Source organism: Pantherophis guttatus, chromosome 13, assembly GCF_059756535.1.
Source record: "Pantherophis guttatus breed Tessera chromosome 13, ASM5975653v1, whole genome shotgun sequence".
In the NCBI taxonomy this organism is placed as follows: Eukaryota; Metazoa; Chordata; class Lepidosauria; order Squamata; family Colubridae; genus Pantherophis; species Pantherophis guttatus.
Window position 1 is genome coordinate 5,417,838 of NC_142075.1, and position 25,841 is coordinate 5,443,678.

General features: G+C 42.9%; 1 protein-coding gene across 4 annotated transcripts in view; it reads left to right on the forward strand.

Annotated features, from left to right (window-relative positions):
• MEGF11 (multiple EGF like domains 11) overlaps positions 1-25,841 on the forward strand; it is a 726,402-nt gene that overhangs the window by 531,521 nt on the left and 169,040 nt on the right. For all 4 annotated transcript variants that reach the window (XR_015729726.1, XM_060694754.2, XM_087877753.1 and 1 more), the window contains exons 12-13: positions 20,624-20,744; positions 22,498-22,661. Coding sequence is in view for 3 of the 4 variants with exons in the window: in XM_060694754.2 (XP_060550737.1) it covers positions 20,624-20,744; positions 22,498-22,661 (285 nt within the window). In the remaining variant the exon portion in view is untranslated. The remainder of the gene's footprint in view (positions 1-20,623; positions 20,745-22,497; positions 22,662-25,841) is intronic.

The following is a 25,841-nucleotide window of genomic DNA, read 5'->3' on the forward strand; positions in this document are numbered from 1 at the left end:
ATAAACCTGAAAGTCTAATGCAGAAGTCTTCAAACTTGGCAGCTTTAAGACTTGTGGACTTCAACTCCCAGAATTCTCCAGCCAGCATAGCTTCCAACTTTGTTATTCTGTAATATCCTTTTCCTGTTAATTCACACTGTTTAATAAATTAGAAGTAGATTCTAAGCCAGGCTGGAGAATTCTGGGAGTTGGAGTCCACAAGTCTTAAAGCTGCCAAGTTTAAAGACCTCTGGTCTAATGAAAACTTTTGGGGATGGTTCATCCTGGGTCAAAAAAATCAAGATGGCAGCCTGAACTGCACAATCAAAATCCTATCCCATTTTTATATGTGGTAAAATAATTGTTGCCTTCCTGTGGAGTTAGACCATAGAATAACAAGGTTGGAAGGGGGACCTTAGAGGTCTTCTAGTCCAACCCCTTGCTCAAGCAGGAGACCTTCTACCATTCTGGGCAAATGGTTGTCCAGTGTATTTTTGAAAACCTCCAATGATGGAGCACCCACAACTTTGGGAGGCAAGCTGTTCCATGAATGAATAGTTGTTACTGTCAGGAAATTTCTCCTTAGTTCCAGGCAGGATCTCTCTTTAAAGAGCTTATTGCTTATTATCTTGCCCTCGGGGGGCTTTGGAGATTAGGTCAGCTCCCTCTTCTCTATGACAGCCTATCATGTACTGGAAGATACGATAGCTGTAATAATGTCACCCTTAATCCTTCTCTTCGTTAAACTAGACAATCAATGAGAATAGAGTTTGAATGGACCTTTGAGGTCTTCTAGTCCAACCCCCTGCTCAAGCAGGAGACCTTATACCATTCCAGACAAGTGGCTGTCCAGTCTCTTCTTAAAAGCTTCCCGTGATGGAGCAGCCACAACTTCTGAAAGCTGCTCCGCTGGCTGATTGTTCTCAGGATCAGGAAATTTCTCCTTATGTCTAGGTTGGATCTCTCCTTGATTAGTTTCCATCCGTTCAGTGGTGGGTTCCTCCCGGTTCGGCCCGGTTTGGCCAAGCCGGTAGCGGTGACAATATGACATCACCGAACCAGTTCTCTTTGTTCGGGAGCTGGGGGGGCCCTGCCCCCCACGTTATTCTTACCTTTTATTTGGCCCCACCCCCACTCTATTGCTGCCTCCCGAGTCCCAGCTGATCGGCTAGAAGGAAAAAAACTGTTTAAACTCTTGCCGTGGGGCTTCAAAGGGCCGCCCTACAGCTGATCAGTGTTAAAAGAAAACAAATGAGTAGACCGGTGCCTGCAAAAATACATGAGTAGATCAGTGCCTGCAAAAATAAACGGGTAGATCAGTACAGCTCTGCAAGCAGTTAAAAGCCTGGTAGACCAGTACCTCTGCTAAATCCTAAAGAATTGTCACATGACCATCAAGCCACGCCCACAAAATAAGCCACGCCCACAGAACCAGGAGTAAAAAAAAATTAGAACCCACCCCTGCATCTGTTGCTTCTTGTCCTGTCTTCTAAGTGCTTTGGAGAATAAATTGACCCCCCTCCTCTTTAGGGCAGCCCCTCAAATATTGGAAGACTGCTATCATGTCACCCCCTACTCCTTCTTTCCACTAGACTAGAAAAACCCAGTTCCTGCAATTGCTCTTCCCTCAACCGTTCAGCTCCTAGATCCCTAATCGTCTCTTCTCTGCACATTTTCCAGAATCTCAACATCTTTTTGGTATCATGGTGACCAGATTTGGACACAGCATTCCAAGTGTGGTCTCAACAGTGCAGTATAAAGCGGTGCTATCACTTCTCATGATCTCGATGCTTTCCCTCCGTTGATGCAACCCAGAACAAGAGCCTTGGTAGTACAGGGGTTTAAGGCACCCTGTTATTAAGCTTATTAAGACCAGCTGCCTGCAATTGCTGCAGATTCGAATCTCGCCAGGCTCAAGGTTGACTCAGCCTTCCATCCTTTCTAAGGTAGGTGAAATGAGGACCCAGTTTGTGGGGGCAATAAGCTGACTTTGTATAAAATATACAAAAGGATGAGGGCTATTGCTGAGCACATTGTAAGCCGCCCTGAGTCTCCGGAGAAGGGCGGCATATAAATCAAATTTAAAAAAAAAAAAACTGCTTTGATTTCCTGGTTTGGTCTACCTAGAAAATGTGAGACTGTGTGTTTCCTCTCTTACCAGTTTTGCTCAAATCTGATTGTTGGCCTTATGGCTGTTGTATAAGTTGATTTGATCACCATTTTTTTTTCACCTGTCTAAGCCAGTCCAACGTTTTCATCAAACCTGTTAGTTCCTTTCCAACCGATTCCTTCCAATTCTGTATCATTCTCAGGCATTTTGTCCACATTATTAATGACTGTAAGCTACGGTTACAAAGTCAACATACTTAGCCTCCTTCTTTACTTTAAAAGAGATTCTCTCAGTGGGGAAAATATCTTTTTCTCAAAAAATCCTATGAAATCTTTATGTGTGTTTTCATTGTCATTTCTCTGGATAAGAAACATTTAGGAATTTGTAATATTAAAAATGTCTGGGCTTATTGTAGCAATCTTGCATTTTTTCAAAGAGAACTAAAGATTTTATTTTATTTTATTTTTGCACAAAAAAGCACATTTTTATTTGGGAGTCTGAAGAAAGGACTGAGGTCAAAAATTGGAAGGAACCTGATAGTACCTTTTCCAACTAATACACCTTATTAAAAGGCAGAAATTTGTAAAGGTGCCTGATATATGGAGTTACAACTCAGAAAAGCTTCTGACTTTTAATAAAATGTGTTAGCTATGAAAAATGCTACCAACTTCCTTTGGACTTTCTTGCTATTATAGACTTTTGCTAGATTGAGTTGTCATTTGTAATAGCAGCCCCAGAAGAAACAAATGAGTGGGAAATTTAATAACGAATATCTAAAAAAGGAATTTCAATAGGATCCAAATCCTTCAGGTCAAGGGCATTCATTCCACGTATGTTTTTGCTGAGAATTGGTAAGGAGTACATAAAATAAAAGGGACGCGGTGGCTCAGTGACTAAGACGCTGAACTTGTCAATCGAAGGTCGGCAGTTCAGCTGTTCGAATCCCTGGTGCCGCATAATGGGGTGAGCTCCCGTTCCTTGTCCCAGCTTCTGCCAATCTAGCAGTTCAAAAGCAGGTAAAAAAATGCAAGTAGAAAAATAGGGATCACCTTTGGTGGGAAGGTAACAGCGTTCCGTGCACCTTTGGCATTGAATCATGCCGGCCACATGACCACAGAGATGTCTTCGGACAGTGCTGGCTCTTCAGCTTTGTAACGGAGATGAGCACCGCCCCCTAGACCTGGGAACGACTAGCACATATGTGCATGGGGAACCTTTACCTTTACCTTACATAAAAGAATCGAAGAGGTAAAAAAATAATTAATTTTGGAATTCTGCATTTCTGTGTGAAATTTAGTTTTACAGGCTTTAAAAAGGGAGAGAATAGGAAGGCCTGGACAAATACAACCAGAATCATTACTTTATTCATAAAAAAACAAATAAAATAAAGTGAGCTATCATAGTATAAAAGATGGAGTATTTATTTAATTGAGTGATTCCCCCACTTTCTGAATGTTAGAGATCAGAACTGAAAATTGGAAAAGATCGAGAGCTGCGATGGCACAGTGGTCAGAGTGCAGTACTGCAGGCTACTTCTACTGATCACCGGCTGCCAGCAGTTTTGGCAGATCGAATCTCACCAGGCTCAAGATTGACTCAGCCTTCCATCCTTCCAAAGTGGGTAAAATGAGGACCCAGATTGTTGGGGGCAAGAGGCTGACTCTGTAAACCACTTAGAGAGAGCTGTAGAGCACTGTGAAGCGGTATATAAATCTAAGTGCTATTGCTATCTAATGCAGGGGTGTCAAACTTTATTTCATTGAGGGCCGCATCAGGGCTGTGTTTGACCTTGTGGGGGCCAGGGCAGACATGGCCATGATCGGCATGGTCAGATTGACGATACTCGTGTCGGGTGTACCTGTAGTGGCCTGAGCGCTCTGCCAGTGAAAACAGACTCCTGAGCTCCGTTTTTGGCTGCGACGGCTTCCTGCAATCCACTGCCAGCGAAAACAGCGCTCAGGAGGGCTGCACACAGCCCTCCCAAGCTGAGTTTTCACTGGCAGAGGAACTGTGGGCCGGTCCTTCGCTGCTTCCAGGGCAACCCCATGGGCCAGATCTAAGCAACCTGCAGGCTGGATCTGGCCCCCAGGCCTTGAGTTTGACCCCCCCCCCCGATCTAATGGTGCCAAATAAAGACTGAAACATTAAAAATGTCCACTAGAAGACCTCAAAGTTTTCAAACTTTTTATAACTCATTGCTGACCCCTTGTGGTCATCTGAATTTTGGCAGTACAGATGCTAACTGAATAAATCATTGCAGAGGATTGGATTTTAAATTTGATTCCTGGATCAGTTTTGATTCATTTTGTAATGGATTTAGGGAGTGACCTTAGGAAGAGACACGGCCAAGGAAATGGTCAACTAAGAGGCAGCTGAGTCTGCAGAAGGAGCGTGGGCTGTCAAGCAGCAAGATAATCGGGGAGATCCAGGCCGTTCAAATGTGCATCAAGATTTATTGCAAGCTTAAGTTCACTACAAGAATCTGAACTACTAACAGTCAAGGAAAATTAGTGGGAGATAAGAATAGAAGGAATTCCAGGTGGGCTAGACTTAGATCTCTTCTTGGCGTGAAGGGATTCATGACGCATTTAACCCCTCCTTTAAGCTCAGCCTGGTCATCTCCTATTATGGGCATGACAAACATCTCAGAAGGGACCCTCCCTAGTTTCTTGGGCTGTAAAGGTGAGGGGGAAGAGACGTATTTTCAGATTTACAAGGTTGATGTTAACCTTGTGAAGTAGTCCAGACAGGAAGCACAGATGAACTAATTCTACTTTATTGTAAGGTTACAATAACACAATCTTGTTCTCATCTTCAAAACCTGCAGCGTTCCAGAATGACCCCATTCCAATTAAAAACTCCGAGACAATCTTCATCTCAAAACCTTCATTTATTGGAATAGGTATACTGGCACATCTGGGAAAACCCGAATCTGAGAGTTCCAGGTTTTCCCTCAATAAATCAAACGCCATATCCAGCCCCTGCACCCATCATTCCATCACATGGCCCAATCATCATCTGTCCCAACTTGAGGCCCCACTGCAACCATTCCTCCTCCAGATGCAGGAGCAGTGGTGGGTTGCCCCCAGTTCGGACCGGTTTGCAAGAACCGGTAGTAAAACTGGCGGGAGGCTCCACCCACTGACCCCAAAGTCATCAGGAAGCTTCTGCGCATGCGGGCGTGGCCACATTGTGAACCGGTAGTAAAGGTAAGTAGAACCCACCCCTGTGCAGGAGCACCATGACCTTGACTGAAAAGAAGAATGCTATTATGTCTAACAAAAATCACTCTATCAAATCCCACCTCCTACTTTCCCAAGCACAAGAAGATGGCCGCATGGAAGCTTCCGAGATTAATATGGGTTCCAAAGCTGACAAAACATTCATAGGCATTTGACATTGCCTCTAGTTTGGTGTATAGTTTAACAAGAACTTGATAGAACAAGAATCGTGCTGTTGTTTTTTATTCCCCAGGCCAACCTATTCTTCTGTCTTTTTTTGTTTTTTGTTTTTCGCTTTCTCCTTTGAGTGGGAATAGAATTTGGAACTGGGAGAAAACCTTCTTAAGAGATACAAGGGGTCTTCCAAGTGTAGAATCTCATTAGTGAGGAAGTAGTGAAAGAGTAAATTGGGATGAATTGCAGCCCTGCTCTTGAAATCCTTGCTATGATTTCCTATTGCATTATTTGAGATGTGGATGTGGCCCTTTCTCTTCTCTCCTTTAAAAATGTAATTAGTTTAGTTATTTGAGAGGTGGGTTGTCCCTCTGGCTTCTGAAGGCTTTGAAAAGAGGTTTTATTAGGAGGATTCCTTTCACAGCCTTTTGGTAAGTATATAAAAGAAATTTGGTTGGCTCAGAAAAGTAAGGCTATAACTGAGAGGCAAAAAACCAAATGAGCTTTCAATAGCAGCCCAGCTCCCGTAGCTTTAAGGAATGAAGACCTGTAGACTTCAACTCCCAGAATTCCTCAGTCACCATGGTGGTTAGTGTTGTGACCCAGGCCCAAGTAGGTAGTATTAGATGCAAACAGTTCCAAAACAAACAAACTTTATTAGAACAGCTGAGAATTAACTCATTCTCAGCGTAGTCCAAACTAAATTAAAACAAATTCTTCATAACACAAATTCTTCAGTCTAATCACCAACCTTGGTATAATTAGGCAAACTGCCAAAGGCTTCTCTTGGTAAAAGTTCAAAAGCAGAAGACACTGACCAGAGATAAGTGCAGCAAGACAAGAACAAGTCTATCAATGTTGTTTTCCGGCAAAGAGGCCAAGAGCCGTTGCTGGTCTTTTAAGCCTTATGGGAGGGGCCAATCATCTCTTGGCCTTACTCCCAAGTCATCCTCTTTGCTTTAGCTGCTCTTGCCTTCTGGCAGCTCTTCTCATACGTGCAGTAGGAACAGGCTCCTCCTGTTCCTCTGCCTCTCTACTGTCAGCCTCTGGAGGCTCCGGAGTCCGCACATCACTCCCCGATGGCCCTGGCCCCATCTCTGCCTCTGATGCAGAGCCCTTGTCCGGGCCTTATCCAGCCTCCAGGATTGACCCATGTTCTTCCTCAGCCTCATCACTGTCCAACTCCACTGCCAGTTCCGCAGGCTGCTGGCGGACCACAACAGCTAGGGAATTCTGGGAGTTGGAGTCCACCCTTCTTAAAATTGCCAAGGTTAAGAAACACTGCTCTAAGGGAAATCCAATGCAAACTTCAGGTAGCCCTTAACTTACCACCCGTTGTTTAGTAAGTGTTCAAAGTTACCAATGGCACTGAAAAGGGGCCTGGTGGCTCAGCAGACTGATAGCATTGCGATTAACACCAGCTGTCTGCAATTACTGTAAGTTCGAATCTCACCAGGCTCAAGGTTGACTCAGCCTTCCATCCTTTCTAAGGTAGGTAAAATGAGGACCCAGTTTAAGCTGACTTTGTATAAATATACAAAAGTATGAAGGCTATTGCTTAATGCATTGTAAGCCACCCTGAGTCTCCAGAGAAGGGCGGCATATAAATCAAAAAAATTTTTTTAAAAGTGACCATTTTTCACACTTAACAATCCTTGTAGCATCTCCCTGGTCATGTGATCAAAATTTGGGCCCTTGGCAATCAGCATGTATTTACAATGGTTGCACTGTCCCGGGGTCACGTGATCACTCTTTGCCAGTGGGCATCCAACAAGCAAAGCCCATTCAGAAGGCCAGATTCGCTTAATGACCCCATGAGTCACTTGACTGCAGTAATTTGCTTAACAACTGTGGCAAAAAAAAAATGGATGGATGGATGGATGGATAGATAGATAGATAGATAGATAGATAGATAGATAGATAGATAGATAGATAGATAGATAGATAGATAGATAGATATGGATAGATAGATAGAGATAGATAGATTAGATAGATAGATAGATAGATAGATAGATAGATAGATAGATAGATAGATAGATAGATAGATAGATAGATAGATAGATATGGATAGATAGATTAGATAGATAGATAGATAGATAGATAGATAGATAGATAGATAGATAGATAGATATGGATAGATAGATAGATAGATAGATAGATAGATAGATAGATAGATAGATAGATAGATAGATAGATAGATAGTGTTGGAAGGAATGTCGTTCTGGGTTCAGTTCCAAGTAGGGAAAAAGACACTGGAAACATGGTGACTGATTGGAAAGATGGTTTAATGATGGACAGGAATCAGTGATCACCTGCTTCAAGATGTTGGGTGAAGAAAAAAAAGGGCCAAGATCAGCATCTTGAGTGCCTGAGTTTTATACCACCTGTTGGGCCCCACCTTAGTGTTTCCTGTTCCTGCGTAAGAAATGTATCCCATTGGCTGTCAGACTCCCAGGGGGCAGGGGTCTTAGCTAACTTTGTAGACTTTGTCTGTGTCCAGGCTTGTTTGAGTGCTGGCTGATGTAATCTTCCCAGGTGCTATGTGGTGAATTTCTGTTGCTAGATGGGTCCTATTATGTCTTTTGTGTTGCAGATGAGCTGGCTCGGGCTTAATGGCCCATTGACAAAGGTGGGGGGAATGAGTTTCTGCTTCCCTTTTAGGGAGAAATATTCTGCCCTTTTAATATTTCCTAAAATATTTCATTTTCTAGGAGAGGGGTGGGTTTTAACTTCCTACGATAGATAGATAGATAGATAGATAGATAGATAGATAGATAGATAGATAGATAGATAGATAGATAGATAGATAGATGATAGATAGATAGATAGATAGATAGATAGATAGATAGATAGATAGATAGATAGATAGATAGATAGATGATAGACAGACAGACAGACAGATATTTTATTTTATTATTCATATTTCTATGCCTCCCACTCTCCGAGGACTCTGGGCGGCTTACACCAAAGACAGTATACTAAATAGCATATTGCCCCCAACCATCTGGGTCCTCATTTTACCCACCTCGGAAGGATGGAAGGCTGAGTCAACCTTGAGCCAGTGAGATTTGATCCGCTGATCTGCTGAACTAGCAGTCAGCTGAAGTAGCTGCAGTACTGCACTCTAACCACTGCACCACCACGGCTCAGATAGATAGATAGATAGATAGATAGATAGATAGATAGATAGATAGATAGATAGATAGATAGATAGATAGATAGATGATAGATAGATAGATAGATAGATAGATAGATGATATAGATAGACAGACAGACAGATAGACAAATAGATGATAGATAGATGGATGATAGATAGATAGATAGATAGATAGATAGATAGATAGATAGATAGATAGATAGATAGATAGATGATATAGATAGACAGATAGATGGATAGAAGGATGATAGATGATAGATGCAATCAAGGTCACGACCTTTTGACCATGCACACCACATAAAGTAGCAGACCATCAGTCATGCAACCGCAGCTGAGATTTCCCCTCCCCCCCTTTTTTTTTTGACACTCTTGTTTAGCAACCTGGCGCAGTAGAGGTAGACCTGTTTGTGGTTTGGATTGTCCTTTGATGCCAAAGAATTTGCAGATCGGGGAGGGGAGCCGAGCCCCAGTGGAAAAAGTCTCTTTCAGATCAATGCAGTCAGCTAAAATCCCAGAGAAAACAATTAACTTCGATCAAGCCTTCATTGGCTCAGATGGAACCCTCAACTGCTGGGGAAAATTAAAAAAAAAAGCATTACATATCAGTCTATTTATGGCAAGAGCCTTAAAATAGCTGTAACATTTCTCTGGCTCTTTCCCTTGGGCTTTACGCATCTTCGCCTGAATTATGTATGGCTCCTGTTTTGTTCCGTCCCCAAAGCCAACCCTTTTCTCTCAAACACGCAGCACTGATTGAGCTGCTAAACTTCCCAGGAGGGGGAAAAAAAAAAGGAAAGGAAAGAAAAGGGAGAGAGATGAAAGAGAGCAAAATAATCACCATATGCAACCCAGCTGTTGATTAATTCGGGCAAATGGAAGAGGAATCCAAAATGTTTTATTGCCGGAGAGAAGCTAATCTGGGTAATGCCGGAGGCCTATCCAAGTGGAATACAATCAATCAGGATAGAGCCGGAAAGGACCTTGGAAGTCGTCTAGTTCAGGGGTCACCAACCTTTCGGACCTCAGGGGCTACTAAATTCATAATTTTAAATCCCGTGGACCGCTAATATGATCTGCTTAATGACCGGCTGGGTGGGCATGGCTACGTGGTCATGTTGGACTACTGTTACTTTTACTAGTTAAGAATCAGAGAGGGAGAGAAAGCATTAAGATGTCTTAAACTGGGAATGGCCGTCTCTGTGGGTCATTCATGGAAGGCGGCCCCGATGCCGTGTAATTTTATAAGTCGCCTTCGCCAAATTGAGGTTAAAATGTTAATGACATATTTTTATTTTTTTGCACCCGGGATTAAATATTCTCTCTGAGGTTCTGCGGTCGGTGCCTCTTTTCATGTACTCTCCGAGACTTTGCAAGGGGCACCAAATCCGCAGCCGTGTTTCTGGAAGGGCGAGCGTCGTGGCAGGAGGGTTGTTCCAACATCTTCACAGGGAGGATAATATGGGACAAATGGAGGGAGAGAGGGAATAGCCATCCGGAAGACAAAGAGCCTGTTTGGAGAACTGTGGGATTAGGCCAGAGGCCTCTGGGTAGGTCAAAAAAGTCAAAACGGGGCCCCACGTCTGTGCAATGAATGCCCTGCCCTTTCAATGTGCTTATTTTAAAAGTCAGGGTGGATGGGGGAGTCAGTTCAATACATTTTTGTTTTGGCCTCTCGCCAGTCAAAGGGCAGGGTTTTTGATGGCATAGTTGCCCTCCCGCCATCTTGACTTTCTTGCCCTTTTCGAGACATCTACAGCTTAGACACTTATTTTCCATTAAAATGAAAGCAATCCTTCTAAACCTTTTAGCTTATTTTTCCCCCCACAACGGAGGTTGAGTTTAGGCAATATCTGAATTCCCCTTCTGAGTGTGCAAGCGATATTTTGAACCGCAAACCAACGGAAGGAGCTGGCGTCTGAGCTTTTTTTTTAAAAAAAAAAAAATTAAATCATTTTGATTGATGCTATTCTTCCTATGAGAGATAGCTGTAATTTTTTCCAAATTTCCAAATCTTTATCTGTGATATTAGTTTGTTGTAGTTATCCTCTTTAATCGACAAACATTTAGCTGATAGCCAGATTCCTAAATATTTTACTTTTTGGGTCGTTTGAATGCCCATTTTGTCTTCCAGTTCATTTTCCTGTTTTTTAGTGAGGTTTTTCGTTAATGCCTTTGTTTTGAATGTATTGATTTTGAGTCCCGCTACTCTACCGTATTCTTCTATTTGTTGTATTTGCTATATTGAATTTCTCAGTAGTTGTAAAATTTTCTTTTTTGTTGTTTTTTTAAAAAAAAGCTGTTTAATTTTTGGAGGAAAAGAAAAACGAGGAAGAAAAATAGGGGGAAAGGATAGAAACATTAAAAAGTAAAGAAAGAATTTGTTTAAGCATAAAAATTAAGAAATTGTTATGAATGACGAGAAATATATAGTAAATAAAATGAAGGGGACAAGTAGTAAATTGGAATAATACAAAGAGAAATAAGGGGAAATTGTGAGTAACAAAGAAAGGCCATCACGAAATAGCTGTAAAAATAGTATTCATATATATGTGGTATGTATTGTTATATTATGTTATAAAAATAATAATTAAAAAAAAGAGGGGGGAAAAATCTCAAAAAAAAATTTTTTTAATTATTTTTTTTAAAATTATTTTTTAAAAAAAATTTAAAAATTTTTTTTTAAAAAAAAGTATTGTTTTAAAAAAATTAAATCCAGCCAAACCAAACATAGCAAATTGCACATATGCAGACTTCGGATCTTTTCGCTGCCCTGAGTAGGCAGGTTGTGTGAATTTGCGCCACCCGCTAGGCAGGGCAAACATGTGATTGGGTAGTTGTGATGAAGGGTGGGAGAAGCAGGGCACGTCTAGGCAACCACAAGCAGAGAGAGGCTGAAATGATGAAGCATGCATTACCCACAGAACATAGTCACGTTTGCATCACAATCTTACAATTCATGTTTCATCGCATGCTGTTCCCCCATCACAACCACTCATATGGGCAACCTTTGTGTGTGTGTGACAGTATCTGTGAATGTGTGGGTGGGTGGGGTTGTGCACACACCTATAATACTGCATCCAGTTTTGGTTACCTCACTTTAAAAAAGATATTGAGATTCTAGATTAGAAAAAGTGCAGAGAAGAGCAACCAGGACGATGAGGGGACTCGTTTTGCCCCAGCTCCGGATTCCCGAGGATATTGACACACACCAATGGTCCTTATCAAATTTATTAAGTAGCAAGAATAAACCAAAGTCCGGCAAAGGTTGGCAACCAGCCCAGAAAACAAGATACGATAAGACTTTTCCAAAAATGCTCTGATGATAATTACAAGTTGTTTCCAGCAAGAAACTTACTAACCGTGTGACTTAAATAGGCTAAGGGAGTGGCCAATTATCCTCAAGCCCTACTCTCGAGGAGACCTCCTCCTCGTGAGTAGCCACTCCTGCCTTTTGGCAGCCCTGTGTGCTCGAGCATTGAGGAGATGCTCCTCCACTTCGCTCTCTCCACTTGAAGGAGCCTCTGGAGGTTCTGAAGGCCCTGGCTGAGTCTCTGCCTCTGCCACCACATCCTCTTCAGCCTCCTCGCTGTCCGACGCTGAGCACCGGCTGCGCCGGCTGCTGGCACGACACCACACCAGCCTCCTTGTTGTCGGGATTGCCACGATCTGCACAAGCTGCTGGCGGGCCACAACATGACTGGAGGCTAAAACATACGGTTGCAGGAACTGGGCCTGGCTAGTCTAGGGAAGAGAAGGACCAGGGGAGACAGGATAGCAGGCTTCCAATGTTTGAGGGGCTGCCACAGAGAGGAGGGGGTCAACCTGTTTTCCAAAGCACCTGAAGGTCAGACAAGGAATAATGGATGGAAACTGAACAAGGAGAGATTCAACCTAGAAATAAGGAGGAATTTCCTGACAGTGAGAACAATCAATGGAACAGAAGTTGCCTTCGGAAGTTGTGGGAGCTTTACCATTGGAGGCTTTCAAGAAGAGACTGGACTGCCATCTATCAGAAATGGCGTAGGGGTCTCCTGCTTGGGCAGGGGGTTGGACTAGAATTCTCACTAGATGACCTACAAGGTCCCTTCCAACTCTGATAATCTGATCCGACCTTCAAGTCAGTGTTGAGTCCTAACAACTGCTTGTACTGGTCCCTCAATTTTCTCAATAAAGTTTTTCAGAAGTTGTTTGCCATTGCCTCCTTCCTAGGGTTGAGAGAAAGTGGCTGGCCCAAGGTCATCCAGTTGGCTTCACATGTAAGGTGGGATTAGAACTCATAACCTCTGGTGTCTGGCTTGGAGTCTTGAAGTACTACACCAAACTGACTTTCTAGTGGACATATTTCTGTAAAAAGATTGAAGTTAAAAAAGAAGAGGTAACCAACTCCGGTCAGGTTACGGTGTTAAAATTTTGCTATTTATAAGAAATCCTTGATTATGACAACTCACTTAACAACTCATGAAACTTATGTATGATGGATTCAAAAAAAAGTTAGGACTGATCCTCAAAGTTACAACTGCTGTACCATCCCCCCAGTCACATGATTGCATTTTGTGTATTTGGCAATTGGCTTGCATTAACAACCATGGTGATTTATTTAATGACCATTGTAAAAACTGTCATGAAATTAAATTTGGTCATGTGGTGCCACGACTTATGACTGAAATTCTGATCACAAATCAAGGACTACTTGTAAGTCTGATAGATCTTATTTCTCCAGATAAGCAGTTTCTTCTCTTCTCTTCATTTTCCTTTTCTTCTCTTTTTTCTCATCTCCATTCTCCTCTTCTCTTCCCTCCCCTCCCTCCCCTTCCTTTCTCTTCTCTTCATTCTTTTTCTTCTTTTCATTCTCCTTTTCTTCTCTTTTTTCTCATCTCCATTCTCCTCTCCTCTCCACTCCGCTCCCTTCCCCCTCCCCTCCCTTCCCTTCTCTTCATTCTTTTTCTTCTTTTTATTTTCCCTTTCTTCTCTTTTTTCTCATCTCCATTCTCCTCTCCCCTCCCTTCCCTCCCTTTCTCTTCTCTTCATTCTTTTTCTTCTTTTCATTCTCCCTCTTTCTCTTTTTTCTCATCTCCATTCTTCTCTCCTCTCCTCTCCCCTCCCCTCCCTTCCTTTCTCTTCATTCTTTTTCTTCTTTTCATTCTCCCTTTCTTCTTTTTTTATCTCCATTCTTCTCTTCTCTCCTCTCCTCTCCTCTCCACTGCCTCCTCCTCCCCTCCCCTCTCTTCCCTTCCCTTCATTCTTTTTCTTCTTTTCATTCTTTCTTCTCATCTTCCTTCTTCTTCCCTTTCCCTCCCTCTTAATTCCAGAGAGCTTCTTCTCCTTTTTAGCTGTGTGATTCCTCCTGAATCGAACAACTCCAGCTTTTGTATTTTTCTCACCTCAATATGGCCAGAAATCTAATCGCTGGTGATCTTTACTCATACCGCCAGCAATTTTAGACACACTTTTTGGAACGCACAGAAGGAGGCTTAAACAAACGCACAAAAAGGAAAAGATTGGGTGGCACTATGCCTCCTGCCTCCAACCCACCTCAAAGCAGAGAGATCAAGGCACCCATCAGCCTCTCCACTCCTCACAAACATCCCATGGTTTCAAAAAGCCATTGATGACACCTATTCTCCGAATATATCCTGTTGCCACCTGACACCGTAAAATCTGGATTAAGGGGATGCCCTTAAATCTGCCACCTATAACTGTCAGCCGTTAATAAGATGAAGGTTCTTGTTAATATCAAACAAATTCTTTCTGTCCCCCCTTCTCTGCGGTGTTTCTCCACCTCACCCTTGATCTTAATTGTCTTGTTTAGTCGTCTTCGTTCTTCCCTGCTAAAAAGCCTCATCTGCATACTGGGGTTTTCATGGCATTTATTAAAAATCTATTGTGGCAACGTTCCCACGATCAGCTTAGTAAGGCAGTGCAATGCTGAGACTTGGTGCCCAAAGGTGCTCTGAAGCAGGGGTCTCCAACCTTGGCAACTTTAAGACTTGTGGACTTCAACTCCCAGAGCTGCATGCGGCTCCAGAGCCGCAGGTTGCTGTCCCCTGCTCTATTCTATCTAGTAACTGTTCAAAGTTACAACAGGACTGGAAAAGTCACTTACCGCTATTTTTCACACTTGCAGCATCCCCATGGTCATGTGATCAAATTCAGATGCTTGGCAACTGGCATGTACTTATGACGGTTGCCGTGTCCCGGTGTCATGTGATCCCCTTTCGTGACCTCCTTACAAGCAAAGTCAATGGGGAAGCCACATTCACTTAGCAACCGAGTCACTAACCTAACAACTGCAGTGATTCATTGAATGACTGTGGCAAGAAAGGTTGAAATGTTCCCAGTTCAGACCGGATCCCCCGATCCGGTAGTGATGGTGGCGGGTGGTTCGGAGAAATGGTAGCAAAAATCCCTGTGTCGGCCCCATGCCCAGCTGAGCCACACGATCGTCAGAGGCTTTTTTTTTTTTTTACTTTTAAAAACATTGTTTTACAACCTCTTCGGCCAAAAAAATGCTTTTAAAAGTTAAAAAAAAAAGCCTCTGATGATCGCGCGGCTCAGCTGGGATTGTCAGAGGCTTTTTTTTTTACCTTTTAAAAGCATTTTTTCTACAATCTCTTTGGCCAAAGAGGTTGTAGAAAAAATGCTTTTAAAAGGCTCTGACGATCCCAGCTGAGCCGCGCGATCGTCAGAGGCTTTTTTTTTTAACTTTTAAAAACAATGCTTTTAAAAGTAAAAAAAAATATTGCGCCCCACGGCTCATCACCGCCCCCCATGCGCTGTTCTACTTACCGCATGCCTCCTTTTGGCATTCACTGCGCATGCGCACCTCGCATTTGGTGCGTGGCGTGCACTGCGCATGTGCAGCCAGCGAACCGGTAGTAAACCAGTTCAGATTTCACCACTGACCCACACCCAAAAAACGAGCTAATTCAGAGACCAACCGAGATGTCCTGCACAAACCCATCTGCAAGTTAACACTTAAATTTAAGCACAAATTAAAACTCACAGCCATTGGCAGCTTCGCCCAGGAAATGGAATCCCGGCTTTTGATGTTAATTTGCAACGCATTATGTGTATATTGATGTTTCCAGGAGGAAAAAAAACACTGCATCATTTTGTGTAAAGCTCAGCAGTTTATCTGTACTTCTGCAAGATCAGAACCTTGTACGTTGCATTTGTGTGTGTGTTTGTTTGTGTGTGTGTGTGTGTGTGGCTTGCTTGGCTCAGCGGCTGAGCTCTGCATGCCATTAAACCCTTGTCGGATTTTGTGATTAGTGGTTTGCTCAGGATGTTTTCCTTAATGAGCAAACAGCTGTTCCAGGAGATTTGCCATCCTACCTTCCACCTCCTGCTGGGTCGCTGTTGTCTTTTTTTCTTTCCACCTTTAAGGCGGCCGATGGAGGTCTTCTTACTTCAGAGGACAATGCAGGTCCTGCAGAAGGACGTCATCCGGGCGACATTTGGCCTGTCCAGGACCAGCTGCTTCTTTAGAAATGCCAAGAATTTATTTCCTTCCTCTGTTTTGATGTCTTCGTTTCACTTGATGCACCACTTCGACGATGGAAATTTTGTGCGAGAAAAGCCATGTTAACATCTATTATTTATTTATTTATTATTTTATTCAATTTGTATACCGCCCTTCTCCTAATGGACTCAGGGGGGTGCACAGCCAAAACTAAAACACATACCAATACAAAATTTAAAATTTTTAAAAGAATTTCATGACTTTGGCCCCAAAATTTAAAACATTCGAACTAAAACCCATTGACAATTTAAAAAACTAAAAAAGCTAGAAAAAGGGGGAGGGGGTTCACGCCAGCCCTGCTTGATGGAAAAGAAAAGTTTTTAGGGCACGGCGAAAAACCCGGAGATCCGATATCCTTTGTATCTCCGGGGGCAAATCGTTCCAGAGGGCAGGAGCTGCCACAGAGAAGGCCCTCCCCCTGGGGGTCGCCAGCCAACATTGCCTGGCTGATGGCACCCTGAGGAGTCCCTCTCTGTGGGAGCATACTGGTCGGTGGGAGGCTATCGGCGGCAGAAGGCGGTCCCGCAAATACCCAGGTCCCATGCCATGGAGCGCTTTAAACATCTAGGCATTAAAGCGCGTTAAAATAGCAATTAAAATAAACAAGGAATACCAATAGAATTAATAATTAAAATTTGGAATCGGCCTGTAGAAAAAGATGTGCTTTCAAGACCTAACAAACAAAGAGGCAACTCGGCAGGGAGTGTCTTCCAAAGAGCTGGATTGAGACAGGGAAAGCTTGGTCTGGATTGGACACCAAGCAAGCGTGCCGCAACTATGGGCATACCTTTTCCTAGTTACCTAGCTGGGTAATGAAACATCCACAAGAGACCAACCAAGCTTAGAGAGCACCAAGGACCCCGCAGTCATCCTCCTCCTCCTCCACTTCACAAAGCTCATTCCCTTCCAGCACTGGTGATATTCCCTTGACTGCTAATGAAACGTTTGCAAGAAAACAACCAAGCTCAGAGAGCACCAAGGACCTCACAATTATCCTATTCCTCTTCCCCTTCTCCTTCCTCCTCCTCTTCCCCCTCTCTTCTCCTTCTCCTCCTCCTCTTCACAACCTCACTGCCTTCTAGCACTGATGATGTTGCCTTGTTTGGTAATGAAATGTCTACAAAAAAACAATCAAGCTCAAAGAACACCAAGGACCTCACAATCATCCTATTCCTCTTCCCCTTCTCCTTCCTCCTCCTCCTCCTCTTCCCCCTCTCTCCTCCTCCTCCTCCTCCTCCTCCTCCTCCTCCTCCTCCTCCTCCTCCTCCTCCTCTTCACAAACCTCACCCCCTTCTAGCACTGATGATGTTGCCTTGTTTGGTAATGAAATGTCTACAAGAAAGCAGCCAAGCGCGGAGAGCACCGAAGATCTGACAGTCCAATCCTAACCTACAGATATTCTCCTCTCTAGACACCTTCTCTAATAGGGCATTCCCTGTGGCAATGGTGATGGCATGATGGATGAAATAGCATCACATTGTGGTGACACGAGCTTCACCCCTTTAGTACTCATGTTATGCTGGGTCTTATTTCCCTGGTTGCACAGACAGGTTTTGGATATTATGGAAAACACCGAGGAGATTGCAACAAAAGGCTTACGTGCGTTGTGTTTTCTCCACTTCTGGGTGGTTCTGCCAAGCCATTTTTGGCTTAACTAATGTGGTGCCTCAAAATCAATTTCGGCACTTGTTTGTTGGGGAGGCCCTGGAATGCAGCTTCAGCTTGGCTTCTGCGGGATCACATTTGTGACTTCCTTTGGAGAAACGTGCACACACACAACAACAGCTACTCAATAGTTGGGACAGTTACATTCTAGATAAAATTTCCTTCCTCCCTCCCTTCCTTTCATCCTTCCAACCTACCCAGATTGTTGAGGGCAATAGGCTGACTCTGTAAACCGCTTAGAGAGGGCTGTAAAGGACTGTGAAGCGGTATATAAGTCTACGTGCTATTGCTAAGTGCTATTGCTACCTACTCAAACACCTAGCGATTGGCCTAAGTGGCCTACATGGAAGGAAGGAAGGAAGCAGTAGGGTATCCTAAGGTTTTGTTTTAGGCCCAGTACTTTTTAATATCTTCATTAACAATTTAAGTGAAGGGACAGAAGGGGAACTCATCAAATTTTCAGACAACAACAAGCTAGCAGGAATAGCCAACACCCAGAAGATGAATCTTGACCAGGGATGCTATTCAGCAGGTTCTGACAGGTTCTGGAGAACCGGTAGCAGAAATTTTGAGTAGTTTGGAGAACCAGCAAATACCACCTTTGGCTGGCCCCAGAGTGGGGTGGGAATGGAGATTTTGCAATATCCTTCCCCCAAGAGTCGGGAGGGAACGGAAATTTTTCAGTATCCTTCCTCTGCCACACCCACCAAGCCACACACACAGAACCGGTAGTAAAAAAAATTTGAATTCCCCCACTGAACTTGACAGACTTGAACATTGGGCCCTATCTAACAAAATGAAATTCATTGGAGAGAAAAGTAAGGTTTTACACTTAGGCAAGAGAAACCAAATGTACCGGTCAGATTAGGTGAAACCTGGCTCAATAGCAGCAACTACGAGAGGGATCTCAGAGTCCTACTGGATAATCATTTACATATGAGCCAGCCATGTGCTGCAGCCACCGAATAAGCCAATGCAATCCTAAACTGCATAAACAGAGGGATAGAATCAAGATCACGTGAAGTGTTAATACCGCTTTATAAGGCCTTGGTAAGACCATACTTGGAATATTGCATCCAGTTTTGGTCGTCACAATGTAAAAAAGATGTGGAAACTCTGGAAAGAGTGCAGAGCAACCAAGATGATTAGGGGACTGGAGGCTAAAAGATATGAAGAACAGTTGCAGGAACTGGGTATGGCTAGTCTAGTGAAAAGAAGGATTAGATGTGACATGATAGCAGTGTTCCAATATTTGAGGGGCTGCCACAAAGAAGAGGGAGTCAAGCTATTCTCCAAAGCACCAGAAGGCAGGACAAGAAGCAACGGGTAGAAACTGATCAAGGAAAGAAGCACCTAGAACTAAGGAGAAAAATCCTGACAGTGAGAACAATTAAACAGTGTAATGGTTTGCCTTCAGAAGTTGTGGCTGCTCCATCACTGGAGGCTTTTAAGAAGAGACTGGACAGCCACTTGTCTGGAATGGTATAGGGATTCCTGCTTGAGCAGGGGGTTAGACTAGAAGACCTCCAAGGTCCTCTCCAACTTTGTTAGTTTGTTATTCTGTTATGATGAAGCCCTCCCATTCTATGTTCATTTCATTGAACAATTCAGGGAGAAAGTGAGTAATTATTCAGTTGTAAATTTTATCTTTCCTGAATGTTTAATTCTTCCATTTCAGAGTCAGTAAGAGTTTATTGTGACTTTTATTTATTTTTCCTTTCTTGGATGACATTTAATTGGGGACTGCTCTTATTAGCTGAACAAGTGCTCAAGAAATGTTTGGGCAAATAATAAAACAAATCTTTAAATACTAAAATGTCTGGCAACTATATTTTGTTTTTTAGCTGTGGACCATCAACCATCCTTTAAACCAGATTAGCATTACTTCCCAGCAGTTAGTTAGTTAGTTAGTTAGTTAGTTAGTTAGTTAGTTAGTTAGTTAGTTAGTTAGTTATCTTATTGGCTGCCCATCTTACCACAGGATAACTCTGGGCAACTTTCAATGTTAAAAAAATAAAACTATAATAATAAAATACTTCTTCTTCCGTGCCCAGATCAAACTTTAAACTCTCAGAATGAAGCAACAAATAAGTCACTATTGGTACATGTTTCTGGTAGTAGCAGATGGGTCAGGCTCTGTGTATCTCCATTTTACACCGCGTGTTGTTATCCGCTAACAGCCTCTACTTGAGCATGTTGGTTTTACACTTAGGCACTCCAACTCTCAACCTATTCAGGGTCCTCCTAGTAGTATAAGGGAGGTCAGATCCTTCAGCCAAATCCTCCTTTAATGTTATTCCTTAAATGATGTTATTCCTTAAATAAATAAAATGCTACAAAGATATTTCTTTTTACAACCCTGTAATCCCTTCATTTGGGGTAGAGTCGGGGTGACTGAGTGAAGCTGAGCATTTACTGGCCGGATGCCCTCCCTGATGCCTATGCAGAGTTCACAGCAGATTTTTTTTTCTTCTTTGAGCTCTGAGAGAGAAACATCTGCTAGGATTGAACTCTGAACCTTCCGAGTGGGAGGCGAGCGTCTTCACTTCTAGGCCATCGCTCCGCTCTACAAAGATACTATATATTTACAAAGATATAACTCTACAAAGTATGTTTGGGAATTTAGGGTTCCCAGCTCTTGCTAAAGGACAATTCCCAGCATCAGCCACCCACTGCTTCTCACACCGTCTGGTCTGTGACTGATGGGAGTTGTAATTCAGTAACATCTGAATTACAATCAGTTTCCCCAAGATCCAAATTTCAAACACTCAGCCTAGATCGGTTTTGTTTTCCAGGGAGAGATCTGCTCGGTTACGTGTCCTCCTGGGAGCTATGGAATCAATTGCTCTTTGGCCTGCAATTGCAAGAATGACGGCATGTGTTCCCCAGGAGATGGCTCCTGCTTCTGCAGAGAAGGTAAAATTTCCAGTTTCAATGGCTATTCTGCATTGGTCTCCATCATGCTTTCACTCAGAATGGTCCAGATCTCCAAAGCTTTTCCTATTGTTTGAGACTTGTGCCCCATATTGTATCTGGCTGCTAATTAAGGTTGTTTGCAGTTTGTGGTTTTATTTTTCTTTCTTTCTTTCTTTCTTTCTTTCTTTCTTTCTTTCTTTCTTTCTTTCTTTCTTTCTTTCTCTTTCTTTCTTTCTTTCTTTCTTTCTTTCTTTTTTTTTTTTGCCATGGCTTAATCCTTCCTCTCTGACTTGCTGCACACTTGTGATTTGGTCCATGTCAACAACATAGAATAGAATAGAATAGAATAGAATAGAATAGAATAGAATAGAATAGAATAGAACAGAACAGAACGAACGGAACGGAACGGAACGGAACGGAACGGAACGGAACGGAACAGAACAGAACAGAACAGAACAGAACAGAACAGAACAGAACAGAACAGAACAGAACAGAACAGAACAGAATAGAATTCTTTATTGGCCAAGTGTGATTAGACACACAAGGAATTTGTTTCCAGTGTGTAATCTCTCAATGTACATACAATAGTGATAGATTATGCTCTGAATGTGCCCTCCCTGTTGTTGGGACTTACAACTATGCCCTCAAACTGACTGTTTTACCCTGCAAGTAGTCCTTGACTTACAATCATTCATTTAGCGATCATCAGCAGGGGGTTGGACTAGAAGACCTCCAGGGTCCCTTCCGACGGTATTATTCTATGTTCATTCCAAGTTACAATAGCACTGAAATAAGTGACTTTCACCTGCTCCTTACATTTACAACCATTGTAGCATCCCCACACTCTTGGCAACTGGCATATATTTACAACGGTTGCAGAACCAATCCTTGGATCACGTGATCGCCATTCGCGACCTTCCCAGCTGGCATCTGAAAAGCAAAGTCAGTGAGAGAAGTTGGATTCACTCAACAACTGCAGCGAACAACCATGATTTTAAAAAAAAGGCGCCAAATAAGGCTCAATTCACTTAACAACCACTTTGCCTAGCAATTCTAGTCCCAATTGTGATTGTAAATCAAGGACTATCTGTCAGGGATGAACCTTTGGCAACTACATGCCTCTTCATTTCAACTTGCCATTAGAGTAAGGGGGTGTGTGTGGCTTTCAAGTGGGTTAGATGGAGAAATGAAATTTCTACCATTCTGCTGAAGACCGTGAGAGCCTGAAACCTTTTCAAGGACATCATAACAGGTGTGGAGTTGAAGCAGACAGTTCCCATAACAAAGTGAACTTCTTTATATGGACTACGTGAGAGGTTGGAGAGGTTGGCTGGGAAAAGTATTGTTAAATTCTATGAAGTGATATTTGGGAACCTCGGAGTTAGTTTTACTTCGATATTACCATGCAGTGTATTCAATAAACAGTACGTTTTTCGGAAATGGAATGAACCTGGAGTTTTATTGGGATTCTCGAGCTGGATAGCTGACACTATCTGTATTTATGTGAACTCTCTGTCCTCCAACTCCAACCTACCTCCTTGTCTTCAACTGAATTTAGGTGATCTGGGTATGGACTGTTTGATTTGTTCCTATCCCTGATTTTGCTGACTCGGATGAAGACTTTTGGGAAAGATAATACTGTAATCTATGCACCCTGCTACTCCCCTCAAAAATGCATTTATTTTCAAAGAGAGAGGACACGCAACCACGGTTGATAGTTGACCTAATGTTCCTTGGCTCTTTGGTTTTGCAGGGTGGCAAGGAACCGACTGTTCCATTCCGTGCCCGAGCAACACGTGGGGTCTTAACTGCAACCAGACGTGTTATTGTGCCAACGGAGCTGCATGTGACCCGGTGGATGGATCTTGTCTTTGTGGTCCTGGGTGGCAAGGAGAAATCTGTGACCAGCCCTGCCCTGTAAGTTTCCTCAGGTTGGAGAGATTTGCTTTTTTCGTGGGTGATCCAGGCTTCGATCAGGGAGATCCATGTAATATTTTCACTACACGTATCCTGAAATCAGTCCGAATAACGGGGTTGGAAGGGACCTTGAAGGTCTTCTAGTCCTATCCGCTGCTCTTCTTTACTCTAACCATTCTGACACAAGAATCTAGTCAAAAGGGAAACTCAAAAGAAGCCACAAAAGTGCCCAGAGTTGTTGTTAACATCTAGGCTAGGTGAGAATTCCAGAGATCAGGGACCAAGTAGCTTATGACCGTCCCATCTTTAAAGTTGTCAAGAGCGAACGGTGCTCAGCATCCCTCCAACATTGGTGGGAAGAAGAAGCGATGCACTGAACGAATGAAAAGAACAGAACAAACGAGTTGGAAGGGATCTTGGAGGTCTTCTTAGTCCAACCCTCTGCTCAAGCAGGAGACCCTATACCAGTGATGGCGAACCTTTTCGGGACTGAATGCCCAAACCGGAACATGCATGCATGTGTTGTGACCCAGGCCCAAGTAAGTAGTAGGAAAATCAGTCAGTGAAAAACCAAACAAACTTTATTCGAACAGCTGAGAATTACTTCATTCCCAGCGTCGTTCAACTAAATTAAAGCAAATTCCTCCCAACACAAATTCCTCAGTCCTATTGCAAATCTTGGTCCCATTAGGCAAACTGCCAAAGGCCTTTCTTGGCAAATGTTCAGAAGTCATAGATACAAAAATAAATACAAGACGTAGACGAAGAAGAAGACGAAGCTATCATCGTTTTCCGGCAAAGCCGGAACACCGTTGCTGGTCTGTTTTAAGCCTTATGGGGCCATTTTCAGGGCTGTTTTCAGTGTCTTTTTTCAGGCCTTTTTCAGGCCGTTTACAGGGTTGTTTTCAGTGCCTTTTTTCGGGCCTTTTTCAGACCATTTTCAGGGTTGTTTTCAGTGCCTTTTTTCGGGCCCTTTTCAGGCCGTTTTCAGGCCGTTTTCAGGGTTGTTTTCAATGCCTTTTTTCGGGCCTTTTTCAGGCCGTTTTCAGGTTTGTTTTCAGTGCCTTTTTTCGGGCCTTTTTCAGGCCGTTTTCAGGGTTGTTTTCAGTGCCTTTTTTCGGGCCTTTTTCAGACCATTTTCAGGGTTGTTTTCAGTGCCTTTTTTCGGGCCTTTTTCAGACTGTTTTCAGGCCGTTTTCAGGGTTGTTTTCAATGCCTTTTTTCGGGCCTTTTTCAGGCCGTTTTCAGGGTTGTTTTCAGTGCCTTTTTTCGGGCCTTTTTCAGACTGTTTTCAGGGTTGTTTTCAGTGCCTTTTTCCGGGCCTTTTTCAGACTGTTTTCAGGCCGTTTTCAGGGTTGTTTTCAATGCCTTTTTTCGGGCCTTTTTCAGACCATTTTCAGGGTTGTTTTCAGTGCCTTTTTTCGGGCCTTTTTCAGGCTGTTTTCAGGGTTGTTTTCAGTGCCTTTTTTCGGGCCTTTTTCAGACCATTTTCAGGGTTGTTTTCAGTGCCTTTTTTCAGGCCTTTTTCAGACTGTTTTCAGGCCGTTTTCAGGGTTGTTTTCAGTGCCTTTTTTCGGGCCTTTTTCAGGCCGTTTTCAGGGTTGTTTTCAGTGCCTTTTTTCGGGCCTTTTTCAGGCCCGAAAAAAGGCCTGAGAATACTCTGAAAACAGCTTGAAAAATGGCCTGGTTTTGGGCCATTTTCCAGCACTCCGGCACTTGCGAAGAGCAGCTGGTGATAGCGTGCGTGCCCACAGAGAAGGCTCTGCGTGCCACCTCTGGCACATGTGCCATAAGTTTGCCATCATGGCCCAAACCATTCAGGACAAATGGCTGCCCAATTTCTTCTTAAAAGCCTCCCACCACTTCTGGGGCAAGCTGTACCACTAATGAATTGTTCTCCCTGCCGAAATTCCTCCTTAATTCCAGATTCCTTCTCTCTTTGATTAGTTTCCATCCATTGTTTCTTGTCTTGCCTTCTGGTGCTTTGAAAAATAGTCTGACCCCCTCTTCTCTGTGGCAGCCCCTGAAATATAGGTACACTGATGTGTAGGCTCCAGAGAGCTATTACAGCAGAAGGCTTTCGATAGACTAGATATGTATGTATGTATGTATGTGCTTATTTATTAAATTTGTTTGCCGCCCATCTCGCAGCAGGGACTGTGGGCAGCTTACAACACTAAAAGCAATAAAACGATAGAGACACATATATCCAACTATAATAAAAATGCAAATTACAATTTATCACTAAAAGATAGAGAGGGAAGGGGGAGGGTGAGCTGGAGGGGGGAGGGGGGATCTGCTATTGGTCCATCAACCACCCCCAGTGTGATACCCCCCCAATTGGGACCCCAAGCCAGCTGGCAGAGTCTTAATTAAGATCCTAATTAAATTAAGATCTTGATTTGTTTTTCTTTTTCCAAGTTAGCTAAACTGGTAACAATCACCACTTCTTGTATGACAGAATTGTGCCAATTAGCTGCAGACAGATTAAGCAAAGAAACTAGGCATCAAGATTTTCTGGGCTTCACCTAGAAATATTACACCTGATTTACACACATAAATTTAAATCTGTAACTGTAATTGCAGATAGTCCTCGAATTACAACAGTTCATTTAGTGACCGTTCAAAGTTACGATGACACTGAAAAAAAGTGACATTGTGTGACCATTTTTCACACTTACGACCATTGCAGCGTCCCCATGGTCACGTGTTTTACATTTGGCTGCTTGACTACTGTCTCACATTTAGGACGGTTGCAGAGTCCTGTGGTCTCGTGATCCCCTTTTGCGACCTTCTGACAAGGAAAGTCAATTGGGAAGTCAGATTCACTTAACAACCTTGTTGCTAACTTAACAACTGCAGTGATCCACTCAACACATGTGGCAAGAAAAGTTGTAAAATGGAACATTCATTTTCATTTTCATTTTATTAAATTTGTATACCGCCCTACTCCCGAAGGACTCAGGGCGGTGAACAGCCATAAAATAAAACATATAAATACAAAATTTAAAATAGAGATAAAACAAATTAAATAAATTTGGCTGAACCATTTTAAAACCCCAATAATTTAAAACCAAATTTAAAATTCCCATTTAAAAGAGGAAAAGTTTAGGTCAGGCTAAACTCCCTGAACAAATTTCTCACTTAGCAACATAAACGTTGGGCTCGATTGTGGTTTTA